Source organism: Rhineura floridana, chromosome 2, assembly GCF_030035675.1.
Source record: "Rhineura floridana isolate rRhiFlo1 chromosome 2, rRhiFlo1.hap2, whole genome shotgun sequence".
Classification (NCBI taxonomy): domain Eukaryota; kingdom Metazoa; phylum Chordata; class Lepidosauria; order Squamata; family Rhineuridae; genus Rhineura; species Rhineura floridana.
The window spans coordinates 164,617,201-164,630,906 of NC_084481.1; the positions used below are offsets into that span (position 1 = coordinate 164,617,201).

At 42.3% G+C, this 13,706-nt stretch overlaps 1 protein-coding gene across 3 annotated transcripts in view; it reads right to left on the minus strand.

Annotated features, from left to right (window-relative positions):
* Nucleotides 1-13,706, minus strand: part of DPF3 (double PHD fingers 3) — a 324,681-nt gene that overhangs the window by 62,224 nt on the left and 248,751 nt on the right. For all 3 annotated transcript variants that reach the window (XR_009760692.1, XM_061611204.1, XM_061611205.1), the window contains exons 6-7: nt 13,386-13,464; nt 8,048-8,185 (exon numbers count right to left, since the gene is read on the minus strand). Coding sequence is in view for 2 of the 3 variants with exons in the window: in XM_061611204.1 (XP_061467188.1) it covers nt 8,048-8,185; nt 13,386-13,464 (217 nt within the window). In the remaining variant the exon portion in view is untranslated. The remainder of the gene's footprint in view (nt 1-8,047; nt 8,186-13,385; nt 13,465-13,706) is intronic.

Consider the following 13,706-nt stretch of genomic DNA (forward strand, 5'->3'; position numbering starts at 1 on the left):
GAGATGATGTTTCGTTTTTAATATGTTGCCAAACTTGCCTGTGGCTGTATGGGGCTGGTATTGCTATTGTTTTGTTGTTGTTTATTGTTATGTTTTTATAGTCTGGTTTATTTGTTTGTTTTAACATTGTGTAAGTCGCTTGGGGACTTTCGGGTAACAAGCGACTAATAAATCTAATAAATAATAATAATAACAACAACACTGGTTACCAGTTCATTTCCAAGTGCAAATCAAGCTTCTTATATTAGTGTTAAAGCCCTAAAAGGCCCCAAATAGCTTATTTGACGTTTCCTTCCCTACAGAGCTTCTTGGGTGTTAAGATTGGCAGAGGGGACATTGCCTGTAACAGCCCCTAAGCTGTGGAATTCCCTTCCCACAGAGGTGCATCTGACATGAAGTTTTTGTCGTATGCTGATGCACTCCTTTACTCTGGCTTTTGACACCTAAAATATGTATTTTCGGATCCACTCCATTCTCTTGACTGTAATTTGTTTCAACTTATTTTAATATTGTATTTTTAAATTTTTGTAACCTGCCCTGGAACCACATGGTGAAGGGCAGGTAAGAAATCAAATAATAATAACTATTAATGGTGGTGCTAGAGCTTGTGATCGTTAATATAAAAATCCCACTGTGTTAAATGAAACATGGATTTGAATAGGAGATAAAAGTCAATATTTTGATTTCTATACATGGGAGAAATATGAGTTTTACACTATGTTTCAGTTTAGTGGAGAATTGTGGTGATTCAAGGAAAAACACTTCAGCGTGTCCTGTAATAGTTGGCACTGTGGACACATATTGGCAGACTTGATGCCTATATGGTATATTCACTAGTCAGTTTGATTTTACATCAGACTGCAGTTTCAGATTGAACTGTTAATGTGCCCAAAATAGAAATTGAGCATAACCTCCAGTTTCAAACTCAAAAGGCTGTCTTCACCATCACATGACATTGACCAATAAAAAGGCTTTGAGATTAATAAATTCAACACAGATTTCTAGGATGAATAATGAGAGAAATATAATTTTCTGGGTTAGATTATCTGTAGAAACAGTAGTTACACAGAAAAAAAGCAAAGTAAGAACACCAACATACACAAATGTAATTCTCCATCTTTGGAGATGGCAGGTGTTGCCACCACTCACCATATGCTCAGCAGCACATGTTACCAAATTCTTCCAAGCTACCCAGGAAGTGGATTGGATGTGAAAGACCAACCCAAATTGTGTTTGCATTTTTACAAATTTATAGGGTGGTACAATATCTCAGAGAGGAGGTCAGGTCTTCTGCTCCCTTAGTGCATTCACTATAGCTGCCCAATTTCCCTGCTTTTTAAAGTTTGACAGAAATATCTGTTGCCTATAGGTAAGTTCTTAAACCACAAGGTTTTTCCCTATTAGTGAATTTCTCTGCTTTTTAATCCAGGAGGTAAGAAATCTGATCCTGTGCAAGTTTACTGAGAATGGGTTGATCATTTGAATGCTTATTGAGTTCAATGGGATTTACTCTCCTGCAATCATGCTAGGATAGGTGAAACTAACCACCAGGGATGGGGAGGGGAGCAGGGGGACAGGAGCAGGCAGGAGGGGGAGGGCAGGTCTGATCATTTGCATGTTTATTGAGTTCAGTGGGATTTACACCCATGCAATCATGCTTAGGATAGGTAAAACTCACTATGGGGAGGGAGGCCTGGAGTGGGCAGGGGAGAAGTAAGAAGGAGGAGGGGAGGAAAGGAAGAAAGGAGGAGGAAAGGAGAGAAAAGGGGAAGGAGGGGAAAGGCAGGTCTGATCATTTGCATGCTTATTGAGTTCAGTGGGATTTACTCCCATGCAATCATGGCTAGGATAGGTAAAACTGACCATGGGGAAGGAAGAGGGGGAGGGGAGAGTAGAGGGAAGGAGGGAGAGGGTAGCACAAGGAGAGGGAGGGGGAAAGAGGGGAATGGAATGGGAGGGGGAAGGAGGGGATTGGAAGGGGAGAGGGAAGGGAGGGGGGAAGGAAGGGGAAGTGAAGGGGCAAGAGGGAGGGGATAGGGGGAGGAGGAGGGGAGGTTTGATCATTTGCATGCTTTTTGAGTTCAGTGGGATTTACTCCTGTGCAATCATGCTTAGGATAGGTGAAATTGACTTGAGGAGGGGCAGGGAGAGGAGGAGGAGGGAGGAAGGGGGAGGGGACAGGAGGGGAGGAGATTCGATGAGTGCGCACTGGGTAGAGGGGAAGCCCCTTTCCTTTCCAAAAGGAAAACATTGTGAAAAGTAGCATTTATTTATTTATTTATTTATTTATTTATTTATTTATTTATTTATTTTATTTAATTTATATACCGCCCTAAGCCCAAGGGCTCTCTGGGCGGTGTACATAAAATAAAGCAATCAGGAATATATAAATACAATAAAACAATAGAATCAAACCAACAAAGGTAAACAAAAATAATCAAACAGTAGCAAAATACAACAATACATATAATAATACGCATTAAAATGCCTGGGAATATAAAAAGGTTTTCACCTGGCGCCGAAAAGATAGCAGCGTCGGCACCAGGCGCACCTCATCGGGGAGACCATTCCATAGTTCGGGAGCCACAACCGAAAAGGCCCTATTTCTAGTCACCACCCTCCGAGCTTCTCGATGGGATGGTACTCGGAGGAGGGCCTTAGATGTTGAGCGCAGTGTACGGGTAGTTTCATATTGGGAGAGGCGCTCCACCAGGTATTGCGGTCCCATGCCGTGTAAGGCTTTATAGGTCAAAACCAGCACTTTGAATTTAGCCCGGAAACAAATAGGAAGCCAGTGCAGACGAGCCAGAACGGGTGTAATATGAGCGGACCTTCTTGTCCGTGTCAACAATCTGGCCGCTGCATTCTGGACTAACTGTAGTTTCCGAACTGTCTTCAAGGGCAGCCCAACGTAGAGCGCATTGCAGTAGTCCAATCTAGAAGTTACCAGAGCATGAACGACTGAGGCGAGGTCGTCACTGTCCAGATAGGGACGTAGCTGGGCTACCAATCGGAGATGGTAGAAAGCATTCCTTGCCACTGAGGCTACATGAGCCTCAAGAGACAAGGAAGAGTCGATAAGAACTCCCAAGCTACGAACCTGTTCTTTCAAGGGGAGTGTAACCCCGTCAAAAACAGGGTGAACATCCACCATCTGGGCAGAGAAGGCACTCACTAACAGCGTCTCGGTCTTGTCTGGATTAAGCTTCAGTCTGTTAGCTCCCATCCAATCCATTATTGCGGCCAGGCAACGGTTTAGTACGTTAAAAGCCTCACCTGAGGAAGATGAAAAGGAGAAATAGAGTTGCGTGTCATCAGAGTACTGGTGACAACGCACTCCAAAACTCCTGATGACTGCACCCAGCGGCTTCATATAGATGTTAAAAAGCATGGGGGACAGTACCGATCCCTGTGGGACTCCACAATGGAGAGTCCAGGGTATCGAGCAGTGTTCCCCAAGCACTACCTTCTGTTGACGACCCACCAAGTAGGAGCGGAGCCACTGCCAAGCATTACCCCCAACTCCCAACTCCGTGAGCCTTCCCAGAAGGATACCATGGTCGATGGTATCAAAAGCAGCTGAGAGATCAAGGAGAATCAACAGGGTCACACTCCCCCTGTCCCTCTCCCGACAAAGGCCATCATACAGGGCGACCAAGGCTGTTTCGGTACCAAACCCAGGCCTAAAACCGGATTGAAACGGATCAAGATAATCAGTGTCATCCAAGAGCCCCTGGAGCTGGTCGGCCACCACCCGCTCCAGAACCTTGCCCAGGAACGGAACATTCGCCACAGGTCTATAGTTGTTCAAGTTATCTGGGTCCAAGGAGGGTTTCTTCAGGAGTGGTCTCACTACCGCCGCTTTTAGGCAGTCAGGGACCACTCCCTCTCGCAAAGAGGCATTAATTACCTCCTTGGCCCAGTCGGCGGTTCCGGTCCTACCAGCTTTCACCAGCCAAGAGGGGCAAGGATCCAGCACCGACGTGGTCGCCCACACCAGTCCAAGGATCTTGTCAACATCCTCAAGCTGCACAGACTGAAACTCATCCAATAAATAAGGACAAGACCGTGTTCTGGATGCTTCATTGAATCCAACTGCTATAATATTGGAGTCTAAGTCCCGACGAATGCTAGCGATCTTGTCCTGGAAGTGTCCAGCGAACTCATCACAGCGGGCTACAGATGACTCTATAGTATCCCGAGGGCCAAGATGTAAAAGCCCTCGTACAGTTTTAAAAAGCTCCGCTGGGCGGGAGAGTGATGCCTTAATACTGGCAGCAAAATATCTCTTTTTTGCTGCCCTCACCGCTGCTGTATATCGCTTAGAGCAGGCACTTACCAAGGCATAATTGCATTCGTCGGCAGTCCGCCTCCATCTGCACTCAAGCCTCCTCCTCTCTTGCTTCATCACTCTCAGCTCCGGGGTATACCATGGGGCTGCATGAGCTCTACATAGGAGGGGGCGCATGGGAGCGATCGTGTCAACCGCCCGGGTCATCTCCGTATTCCACAGTTCAACCAGGGCTTCAACAGGAGCGCCAGTCTTCTCAGTCGGAAAATCCCGCAGAGCCCTTTGGAAACCCTCAGGATCCATTAATCTCCGGGGGCGGACCAGTTTAATGGGTCCCCCACCCTTGCAGAGGGAAAGGGCCGCCGTAAGCCTAAACCTCAGCAAGCGGTGATCTGTCCATGACAATGGGGTAGATGAAAAACCCCCAACCTCAAGATCACCATCTCCCTGTCCAGTGGCGAAGATCAGATCAAGGGTATGTCCCGACACATGCGTCGGGCCAGTAACAAACTGAGACAGCCCCATGGTTGTCATGGACGCCATGAAGTCCTGAGCCGCCCCAGATAAAGCAGTCTCGGCATGGACGTTGAAGTCCCCCAGTACCAGCAGTCTAGGGGACTGCAACAATACCTCCGAGACTACCTCTGTCAGCTCAGTTAGGGAATTTGTTGGGCAGCAGGGCGGGCGGTACACCAACAAAATTCCCAGCCTGTCTCTCTGGCCCAGCGCAAGGTGGAGACACTCCAATCCAGTCGTCACCTGTACAGGGTGCTCGGTGAGTGAGAAAGAACTCCTATAGACTATGGCGACCCCGCGTCCCCGACCTTCGGCTCTACCATGATGCTGAACCGTATACCCAGGTGGGCAAAGCTGGGAAAGAGCAACTCCTCCTGTATCACCCACCCAGGTCTCGGTTATGCACGCCAGGTCAGCCGCCTCGTCCACAATTAAATCATGAACAAGGGAGATCTTATGCTGTACCGACCTGGCGTTTAACAACAGCATTCTTTTTCAGTGTTTCCCCCACCTTTTTATTCTACAGCAAGCACATGTAGCCTCCCACCCAAATTTAAAACAAAACGGTCCCAGGCCATATCCACACCATATATTTATTTCACTTTAGACAGTCATGGCTTCTCCCAAAGAATCCTGGGAAGTGTAGTTAGTGATGGGTGCTGACAGTTGCTAGGAGATGTCCTGTTCCCCTCACAGACCTATCAGAGCGGCTGACTGTTAAACCACTCTGGCCACTGGAGCTCTGTCAGGGAAATAGGAGTCTCCTCTAAGCACCCTTCACAACCTACACTTCCCAGGATTCTTTGGGGGAAGCCATTACTGCCTAAAGTGAAATAAAGGTCTGGTGTGGGTGTGGCCCTGGTTAGGCAAACCCAGCAGCTGTGAGTCTGGCTTTTAGAACTCTGACAGTTGGTTCTTACTGAGCATGCACGGCCTTATCATTGAGTTCAATGCTAAATTTCTTAAATTAATTAAAAATCAGCCATACATTTTTTTAACTTTTCAACTGCAGAAGATGAAGGTCAGAGTATGGGGCAAGCTCAGTAATAGGATTACAGGTACTGTGTGAACATGGCTGATTTTTAATTAATTTCAACATATTATGGGAACTCTGATGGGAAAAAGTCAACAAGGGGTCTCTCTCTCTCTCTCTCTCTTTTTACACTTTGAACTCTCGATTCTCTGTTTTGTGTATTGCCATGAAAATTTAGAGGGTTGTTAAGCAAGCATTTCTGAATTCAGGACTATAAGTTTTGTAAGGTTTTGTTTTGAAATGAGCTTTTGGGAAGCATCAGAATGGCATGGGGGTATTTTCAATTTAACACTGCGAAATGCAAAAAATCCATGCTGACTATAGTATACAGCCACTCTTGTGGCTGTATAATTGGATTATCCTAACATACAAACTTATTGGAATGAAATCCTGACTAAGGTAACAATGATCACAGGAGATCGCTATGGTGGTGATCTTGAGTTATTTACACAGGAAACTGAAATGGTTTACTATTTGTTGATAGCTACAAGAAATCTAAGAGGTCAAGGAAGGCAGCAAGTAGAAATACAGTGGCATGTGAAATACTGACAGTGTTGATAACTTTCAAACTGATAACTTTCAAACTGACATGTTTTATGATATAGCAATGGGCGAATGAGTTGAATGGAAAATATGGCTATTGTATTTTTTCAATACTGAAGAAGCCATTGGGGTTTGTTACAATGCAGGCCTTTTAAAAGTTTTACATAATGAATTAATTGATTGTATTAACATGGTAGCAAGTGTATGAAAAAGAATAGTGTAAAATTATTTATTTATTATTTGATTTCTATCCTGCTCTTCCTCCCAGTAGGAGCCCAGGGCGGCATCAAGCTTCATCATCTCATCAAGCTTCAATTATTTAGTTATTTGAGTAACTTAATTATGTATTTGATAGGGTTTATTGATTTATGTATTTGGCAGGGTTTATTGAGAATATTTTTTGTAAACCGCTTAGAGCTTTTATTTACAATTAAGCAATATGCAAATCATGTTAATTAATTAATTAATTATAAATATTTATAGCTGGATTTTATGTGCTAATGGATTTGGTGGATGCATTTTGATATTAAAATTCCTAAAAATAAATAAATGAATAACAGCGCAGAAATAAAGAAATAACAATTATTTGAAAAGAAAAAGAAAGAAAAATAACAGCCCGCCCGGTCCCATCCAGTTCATCAGGCTCTTCTCATATTTCTCAATCAAATGCAATTCAACACTTCATCTAGTTTAACACCTCACTTCTAGGAGAGCAGTAACCAATGCTTCAAGAGAAGCTTACTAAACTTTAACTTGATAAGAAGCTACTGTAATTTATCCTCCTTAGAGCAGTGCACTTTGGTAGTTACACATTTATTCCTAGCATTAATAATAGTTTGATTCTTGCAAAGATTTTATTTTACTGTCAATACAACTTCACACCACTCACAGTACCCACACACAATAACCACTCATAATAAATTCCATTACAGCGTTTCCCCATATAAGGGCTGTTCAATGCTTTTTTAAAAATGACTCTAAGCTCTCAATATGTCTAAAGTAAGGATAGGGATTAAGTGTCTCCAGACTCTTCATTCAGGACAGCAGTAGAATCAGCATCCTCTCAATATCCTCTGGAAATGTCCACAGTTATCTGGAGCAGAAAATATGATCAGAATCTACCCTCTGGGAGTAGGTTTTGACTTGAGCTTAGGTTCTTGTCTCTGACTTGTTCCATTGATAGTTATGGAGATCATATCATGTGTTGGGTAAGAAAGATGTTGGGAATGTGCAGTGAATTTTGGACAATGACAAGAAGAAAAGAGAAAAGGCAGAGGATGATAAAAAAGTGTGTTTTGTTGTTCACAGAATTAAACCACTGCAAAACTGCTTGACAATGGGCAGACTGGGTTTCCTCCCTTTCCTTGTCTTCCCTCAACATGTTTGCCCCATGGGATCAGTTATGGAAAGTGACCTGCTGCAGAGCGAATGTGAGGCTTTGAGCTGAATTTTTTGACTAGCTGAGCTCAGCACCTGGGAAAGCTGCAGTTGATTAGCTCCACTAAAAGCCAAGCTCCCAAAAATTCACAGAGGAGCAAAGCAACTGTAGCCGCTGCTGAAATGCAAGGATGAAGCTAGCAGAGAACGGAGAGAAGGGGGAGCTGGAGCACTGCACAAGGAGTAGGGGATGGGGAGGAGAGGAGGGAAATGTATATTCTACTCACGTTTGTGGTTTTCATTTCTGTGGACAGGTGGGGAGCGTGTCTCCTGTTCCTGAGCTTCATCCCCCTCCTCACTGGCAAGGTGAGTGTGAGCATAATGGTAGCTCAGTCCGGGTCTGTTCTTGTAGCGCTTTCCACAGACTGTGAACAGAGGAAACACAAAGAACAGTAGGAGAGGATGACACATCAGCAACAACTAAGGTGGCCTTAAATATTTTCTCGCTGCTACTGCCTTTACCAGACAAAAAATATTTTTATTTGTATTTCTTAATACCAGAGAGGGTTAGCTCTCAGTTGAGTGATAAACATCCACATACAACATACCTGTACCTCCAGTCACATCTGAAGGGCATGCACATAAGTAATATTCTGTTCTTGTTCTTTTCAAATGCTCAGAAAGGGCATTTTAAAGGAGTACCCTCCAATTTTCTCTCTCTTACTCACTCACTTGTAAACACACAGTGCTTTCAGACTTAATAAAAGACATATGTGTTTTCTACTGGCGAATTAATACCTGAGTATATGAAATGTAGAGTGAGAATCAGCCCCAAAGGTATCTCAATTTAAATTTAGGTGCTTCACTGTTATGATCTCAGCTGAACATGCTGCTGTGGTAGCTACTCTTCAGACCAGGGACTGCTAGCTGCTGGCATTTAGGGATCACATGCCTCAGAATTTATATTAATGAGAAAATTCCTAGAAAAGATATGTCCTCCTGAAGCTGATAAGCTTTATCATTTCTAAATATTATTCAGTTAGAAACTGCTTTCTGGGTATTAACTAGGAAGCTATAATAAAAATATATTGTCGGTTTTCCAATGAGGAAATTAAAGCACATAAAAAGGTTAAAATGGTTTACTGTGATAACAGTGCTTAGATTAGAAATTATACCATTGTATTTGTTCATAGACTTTTTAGGCCAACTCTGTGGATGGACGTCTTTCGCACAGGCACAGACACACGAATATTATGGGTATTATGTAGTGTTAACCATACTTAGACTGGACCTATTGAAATCAATGGAATTGTCAACTGATTTCAATAGGTCTACTCTATTACAAATGTTGGTCATCATCCTATATATTCTTCAATGGAGAGGAAAGTGAAAGAGCTGGGGTCCTGGAAGAAAACTATCCTGTTATCCATTTGTTTCACAGTTGATGGCAGCTATCTACTCCTGGCAAATGAGCTTAAGTTACAATGCTGCATGCCATCTCTTGACTTACATTGAATGCAACTCTGGAGCATGCAAATTGCAACTTCTGCACTCAAAGTAAATTGTCGTTGTTTAGTTCTAGTATTAATACTTACATACCACTTAATAGATAGATCTCTAAGGAGTTCACATAAAATGTACTATAAAATCACAACTACAATATATATAGAATTAAAACTCATAACAACACTGACCAATACTTAATAATGGAAATGGAAATGGACTGTCTTCAAGACAATTCCGACTTATGAATAGGGTTTTTGTGGTAAATGGTATTCAGAAGGGGTTTATCATTGCCTTCCTCTGAGGCTGAGTGACTGGCCCAAGGTCACCCAGTGAGCATCATGGCTGTGTGGGGATTTGAACCCTGGTCTCCCAGGTCGTAGTCCAGCACCTTAACCACTACACCACACTGGCTATAAGCCTACCTAAATAAGCAGGTTTTCAGAAGAAATTTAAAACTCTTCAAAGTCCGTGCCTCTCTAAACAAGTTGTATTATAACCTAGAGAAATAACTGTTTAGCAGGACAACACCATGTTAAAAAGGGGACATGAAGAATAACTGTCAATGACAAGCATCAGTCTTTGTTTGTGCAACAGGCTGTTTCAGCCACCAAGCATCAACCTTGGGAGAGAAGGCACAAAAGTGTGCAGGAACAATTTGGAAATATTATTTCCTTAAACTTCCTAAAAATATAGTTAATAAGCTTGAGAATGTATCAAAATGTTTCTAAATTAGAAACATGGGGTTTTTAATGAGAGATTTAAGAAATACTAGATTATGGCTGAATTAAGAGCCAGTGTGGTGTAATGCTTAGAGGGTTGGACTATGACCTGGGAGACCAGGGTTCGAATCCCCACACAGCCATGAAGCTCACTGGGTGACCTTGGGCCAGTCACTGCCTCAGAGGAAGGCAATGGTAAACCAGCTCTGAATACCACTTACCATGAAAACCCTATTCAAAGGTTCGCTATAAGTCAGAATTGACTTGAAGGCAGTCCAAGGGAAGAGTGGAACACCTTTTTTAAAAAATGTGATGGGGTACAACTATCTTGCCCAGATAGACATAAAGAAAGAGTAGATGGGTGGTGTGGATGGTAATGAGCAATGATCAAAATACTACTTAGATATGGCTACACCTATCTGCCACTTATCTGTTGTCAAAACTCCAGCCGCAGGACAGGTCATATTATGGTTTCAAAGGAACTATCTGGAGCATTACTGCCTACTCCTGATTTCCTTTGTAATCCCAACTGCTGAGTGGATCCAATTCCTGCCAAAAGCAGCAGGGCTTGTATTCAGCACCAGATTTAAACAGCAGTGAATGCTAGCCAAGGTTGTAAAGGAACAATAGGTATTTATTGTTCCTTTGCATCCCCAGCTTGCATTCAGCACTGTTTAAACTTGGTGTTACATGCAAGCCCAGCTGCTTTTGGTGAGGATTGGTTCCACCTGACCTTATATGATATAGTGCTTTGCATGTTACTTTTGGTTTGGCAGGAAACAGACTAGCCTAATGGAACAGGCGCCCTCATAGCAAGCTCTCAGGGAGCGAGCACAAAAAATGAGGATTGGATGCTGTCCACAGATTGTCAATTGATCAGTGACTTAGACAGATGAACTGTACCAATCAGTGTGTGTTCCTGGAGCAAATGTCCTACAAACAGAGATGTAGAAGTAGCCAGAGGATTAAATACTATGAAACAACAGGCTAAGGACATTCCTTATAAAAAATGCTTGAAAGTGCTGGCTGAAACAGGAAAATAACAAATCTCAGGTGATGGCAGAGAACATGAAAAGAATTGTGGGATTTAAAAAAAAAGTTTCAAGAGATCTATATTAAGAGTTTTATTATGGGATTCTTGGAGGAAAATGGAATGAGGCCAAAGGGAACAAGCATTAAATACTGATTCCACAATTATCACACAGAGCAATCACTTCCAACAGAGTATGTTGATCTGGCCCATATTGGTTCAGTCTTCTGATCGTGGCATAAACTTTGGAATATATGTGAAAGTTTCACTCACTAAAGTTTTTCCACAAAGGAAAACTTGGTTTAGCGTAGAAATTCATACCAGTTATGATGTCGTTTCACATCTGTTTTGATGCAGGACCTCATTTATTGTTAATTATAGGATTTATTCACTCTTCCTTTCTTATTTCTGAACTTCAGTAGATTGCCACTGACTTCTTTGAATAAATTTTAGTCTGTCATGATCAACTCAGTTTCATGTTAGCATCCTCCTAACCGACCCTTTGTTCTAAACAACATTTTTGCAGATTAATGTGTAAAGTTTGTCATAGACCCAAGTATCCAAAATCTAAAGTGTCCCAAGGCTCAGTTAGCATTCCACTGCACAGCCCAGCTGAATGCTTCTATAACATCACAGCCACTAAGCCAATGGAAACCAGAGATTAACTCACAAGCTCCACTGCAATATAAGGACAATTCAGCTAAAGTTATCAAGAGAGACAGGATAGGCAGAAAAGACTGAACTGAGCAAGTGATTGCAGAGGTGAAGAAGTTAAAGGAGGAGACTGAAAATGAATGTAAATACAGCATATCACCCATCTTATTGATAGGCCCCCTCATCAATTATAGAAAAGGAAAGTGGGAAATTTCAGTCTCCTGAAATGCTCAAAATTTCCCATCTCCATTCCAGCTTGTACTTTTGAGACATTATAGGAATCTTGTTTCCCAGGCATCTAGCTGACCACAGTGAGAAACAGGATGGTGGACTAGATAGGTCTTTCATCTGATCCAACAAGGCTTTTCTTGTGTTTATAGGTATCTGATCTTTCTTTTATCATGGGTGTGGCCAACAACTTGAACAACAGCCACATCCATCATGTGGTAGGTAAGTGAAGCTTTCCTCGCATAAAAGACAATTCTGCAGACTGAATTCTATATTACTTTACTCAAGAATAGCTCTTATGATACCACATAAGTTACCTGACTCAGTCCAGGAAGATTGGGACTTCATAACATTTACATTTTTAACGCTTAACTTGCTTTCTAAATGGATGGGGGAAAGCTATCAATACAGTATCACCATTAAAAAGCCAATGAACAGAGCCTTTGCAGAAGGAAGAATGACTCTTATGGCAAACACAGGAATTCTTACAAAAAGCAAGCTTATTCTGAATAGCTTATTTTTATTACATTCTCTGTAGCATCTGTCATCAAACAAACCAAAGAAAGTAGGGATTTATACAACTGAGCACCCAAGCATAGCTCAGTTACATACCATAAATGACAGTTCTATCCAAGTCAAAGATAGAGAAATGGTAGTATGAGATTTTGCCTTTAGAATTAAAAAGGGAGGGGGAGGATACACATACCTGTCAAGAACTGAGTATCCAAGTTGTACTTTTATCTGTAACCATATAGCCAAGCTTGATGTTAAATAAGAGATGCACAGAACAGTTTCCAGGCAGAGTCTCTGTGTGTGCTTTTAATGAAAAGCAGCTACAGCTTGAGCATGCAAATCCCATAAGGAAAAGGAGCTGCTTCACCCCTTTCCTCTCCTGCTCAAAATCACAACCAATCCACAAGTTGCTTTTCCATCAGTGAGAGAGAAAAAATAGATGGGTATCTGTATCTTTCCCCCTCAAAGGTAGAAATGTAAATAAGGGATTTATTTAGCCAATGGCCAGAAGGCAGTGGGTTAAGCAGTCACTTCTCCTCTCCTTACCATCCCTCTGCTCAAACTGGCAGCCTCCCACGACTAATTTTTTATTTGAAAAAGGCCACTGGGAGGCTGTTACTAGCATCTCCCATGTAACACACAGTTTGGCCCTATCTGAACTAGAAAAAGAAAAAAAGAGTGACTCATGGGGTGGACAAAGACACAAAAGCATAGAAAGCCATAAGTGAAGTAGAGAGAAGCAAACTTAGAGAGAGGAAGAGATGAGCTATAAGTGCAGCACACGATGTGGTCTCTTGCCATGAGTTTTGTTTTCACTCACCCATGCAAAAAATAGCAACATAGTAGTGATGGTAGTGGCAGCTAAGCAATAAAGCAGCAAAATGGTTTTTTTCCCCCCTGGAAAGGAATGAATGCTGTCTTAATTGCTTATAAAGTAGCTGGACCAGACTGAAAGCAGACCTTGACACTACTTACTGTCACAAACATAAGGTTTATCATGGTCATCCATAGAAGAAACATCATTCCTTCGCCTTCCACCTCCAGAGCCCCGAGCCTAGAATGAAAATAAGATGTTAACGTTACAACTACTTTTCTGCTTACCGCCTAGGCCATTAATCTGCTTTGAGGATCCTTAGCACGCTGCCATGAAAAATACCCCAGGGTGGAATATCTGATCTTTTGCTGTCGATGCTGCATGCTGTTCAAGCATATTACAAATATCATGTGAACAAAAACAACACATACCAGGGACATCATCCACAACAATGAAAAAACCCTATTTTGACACTAACAAAG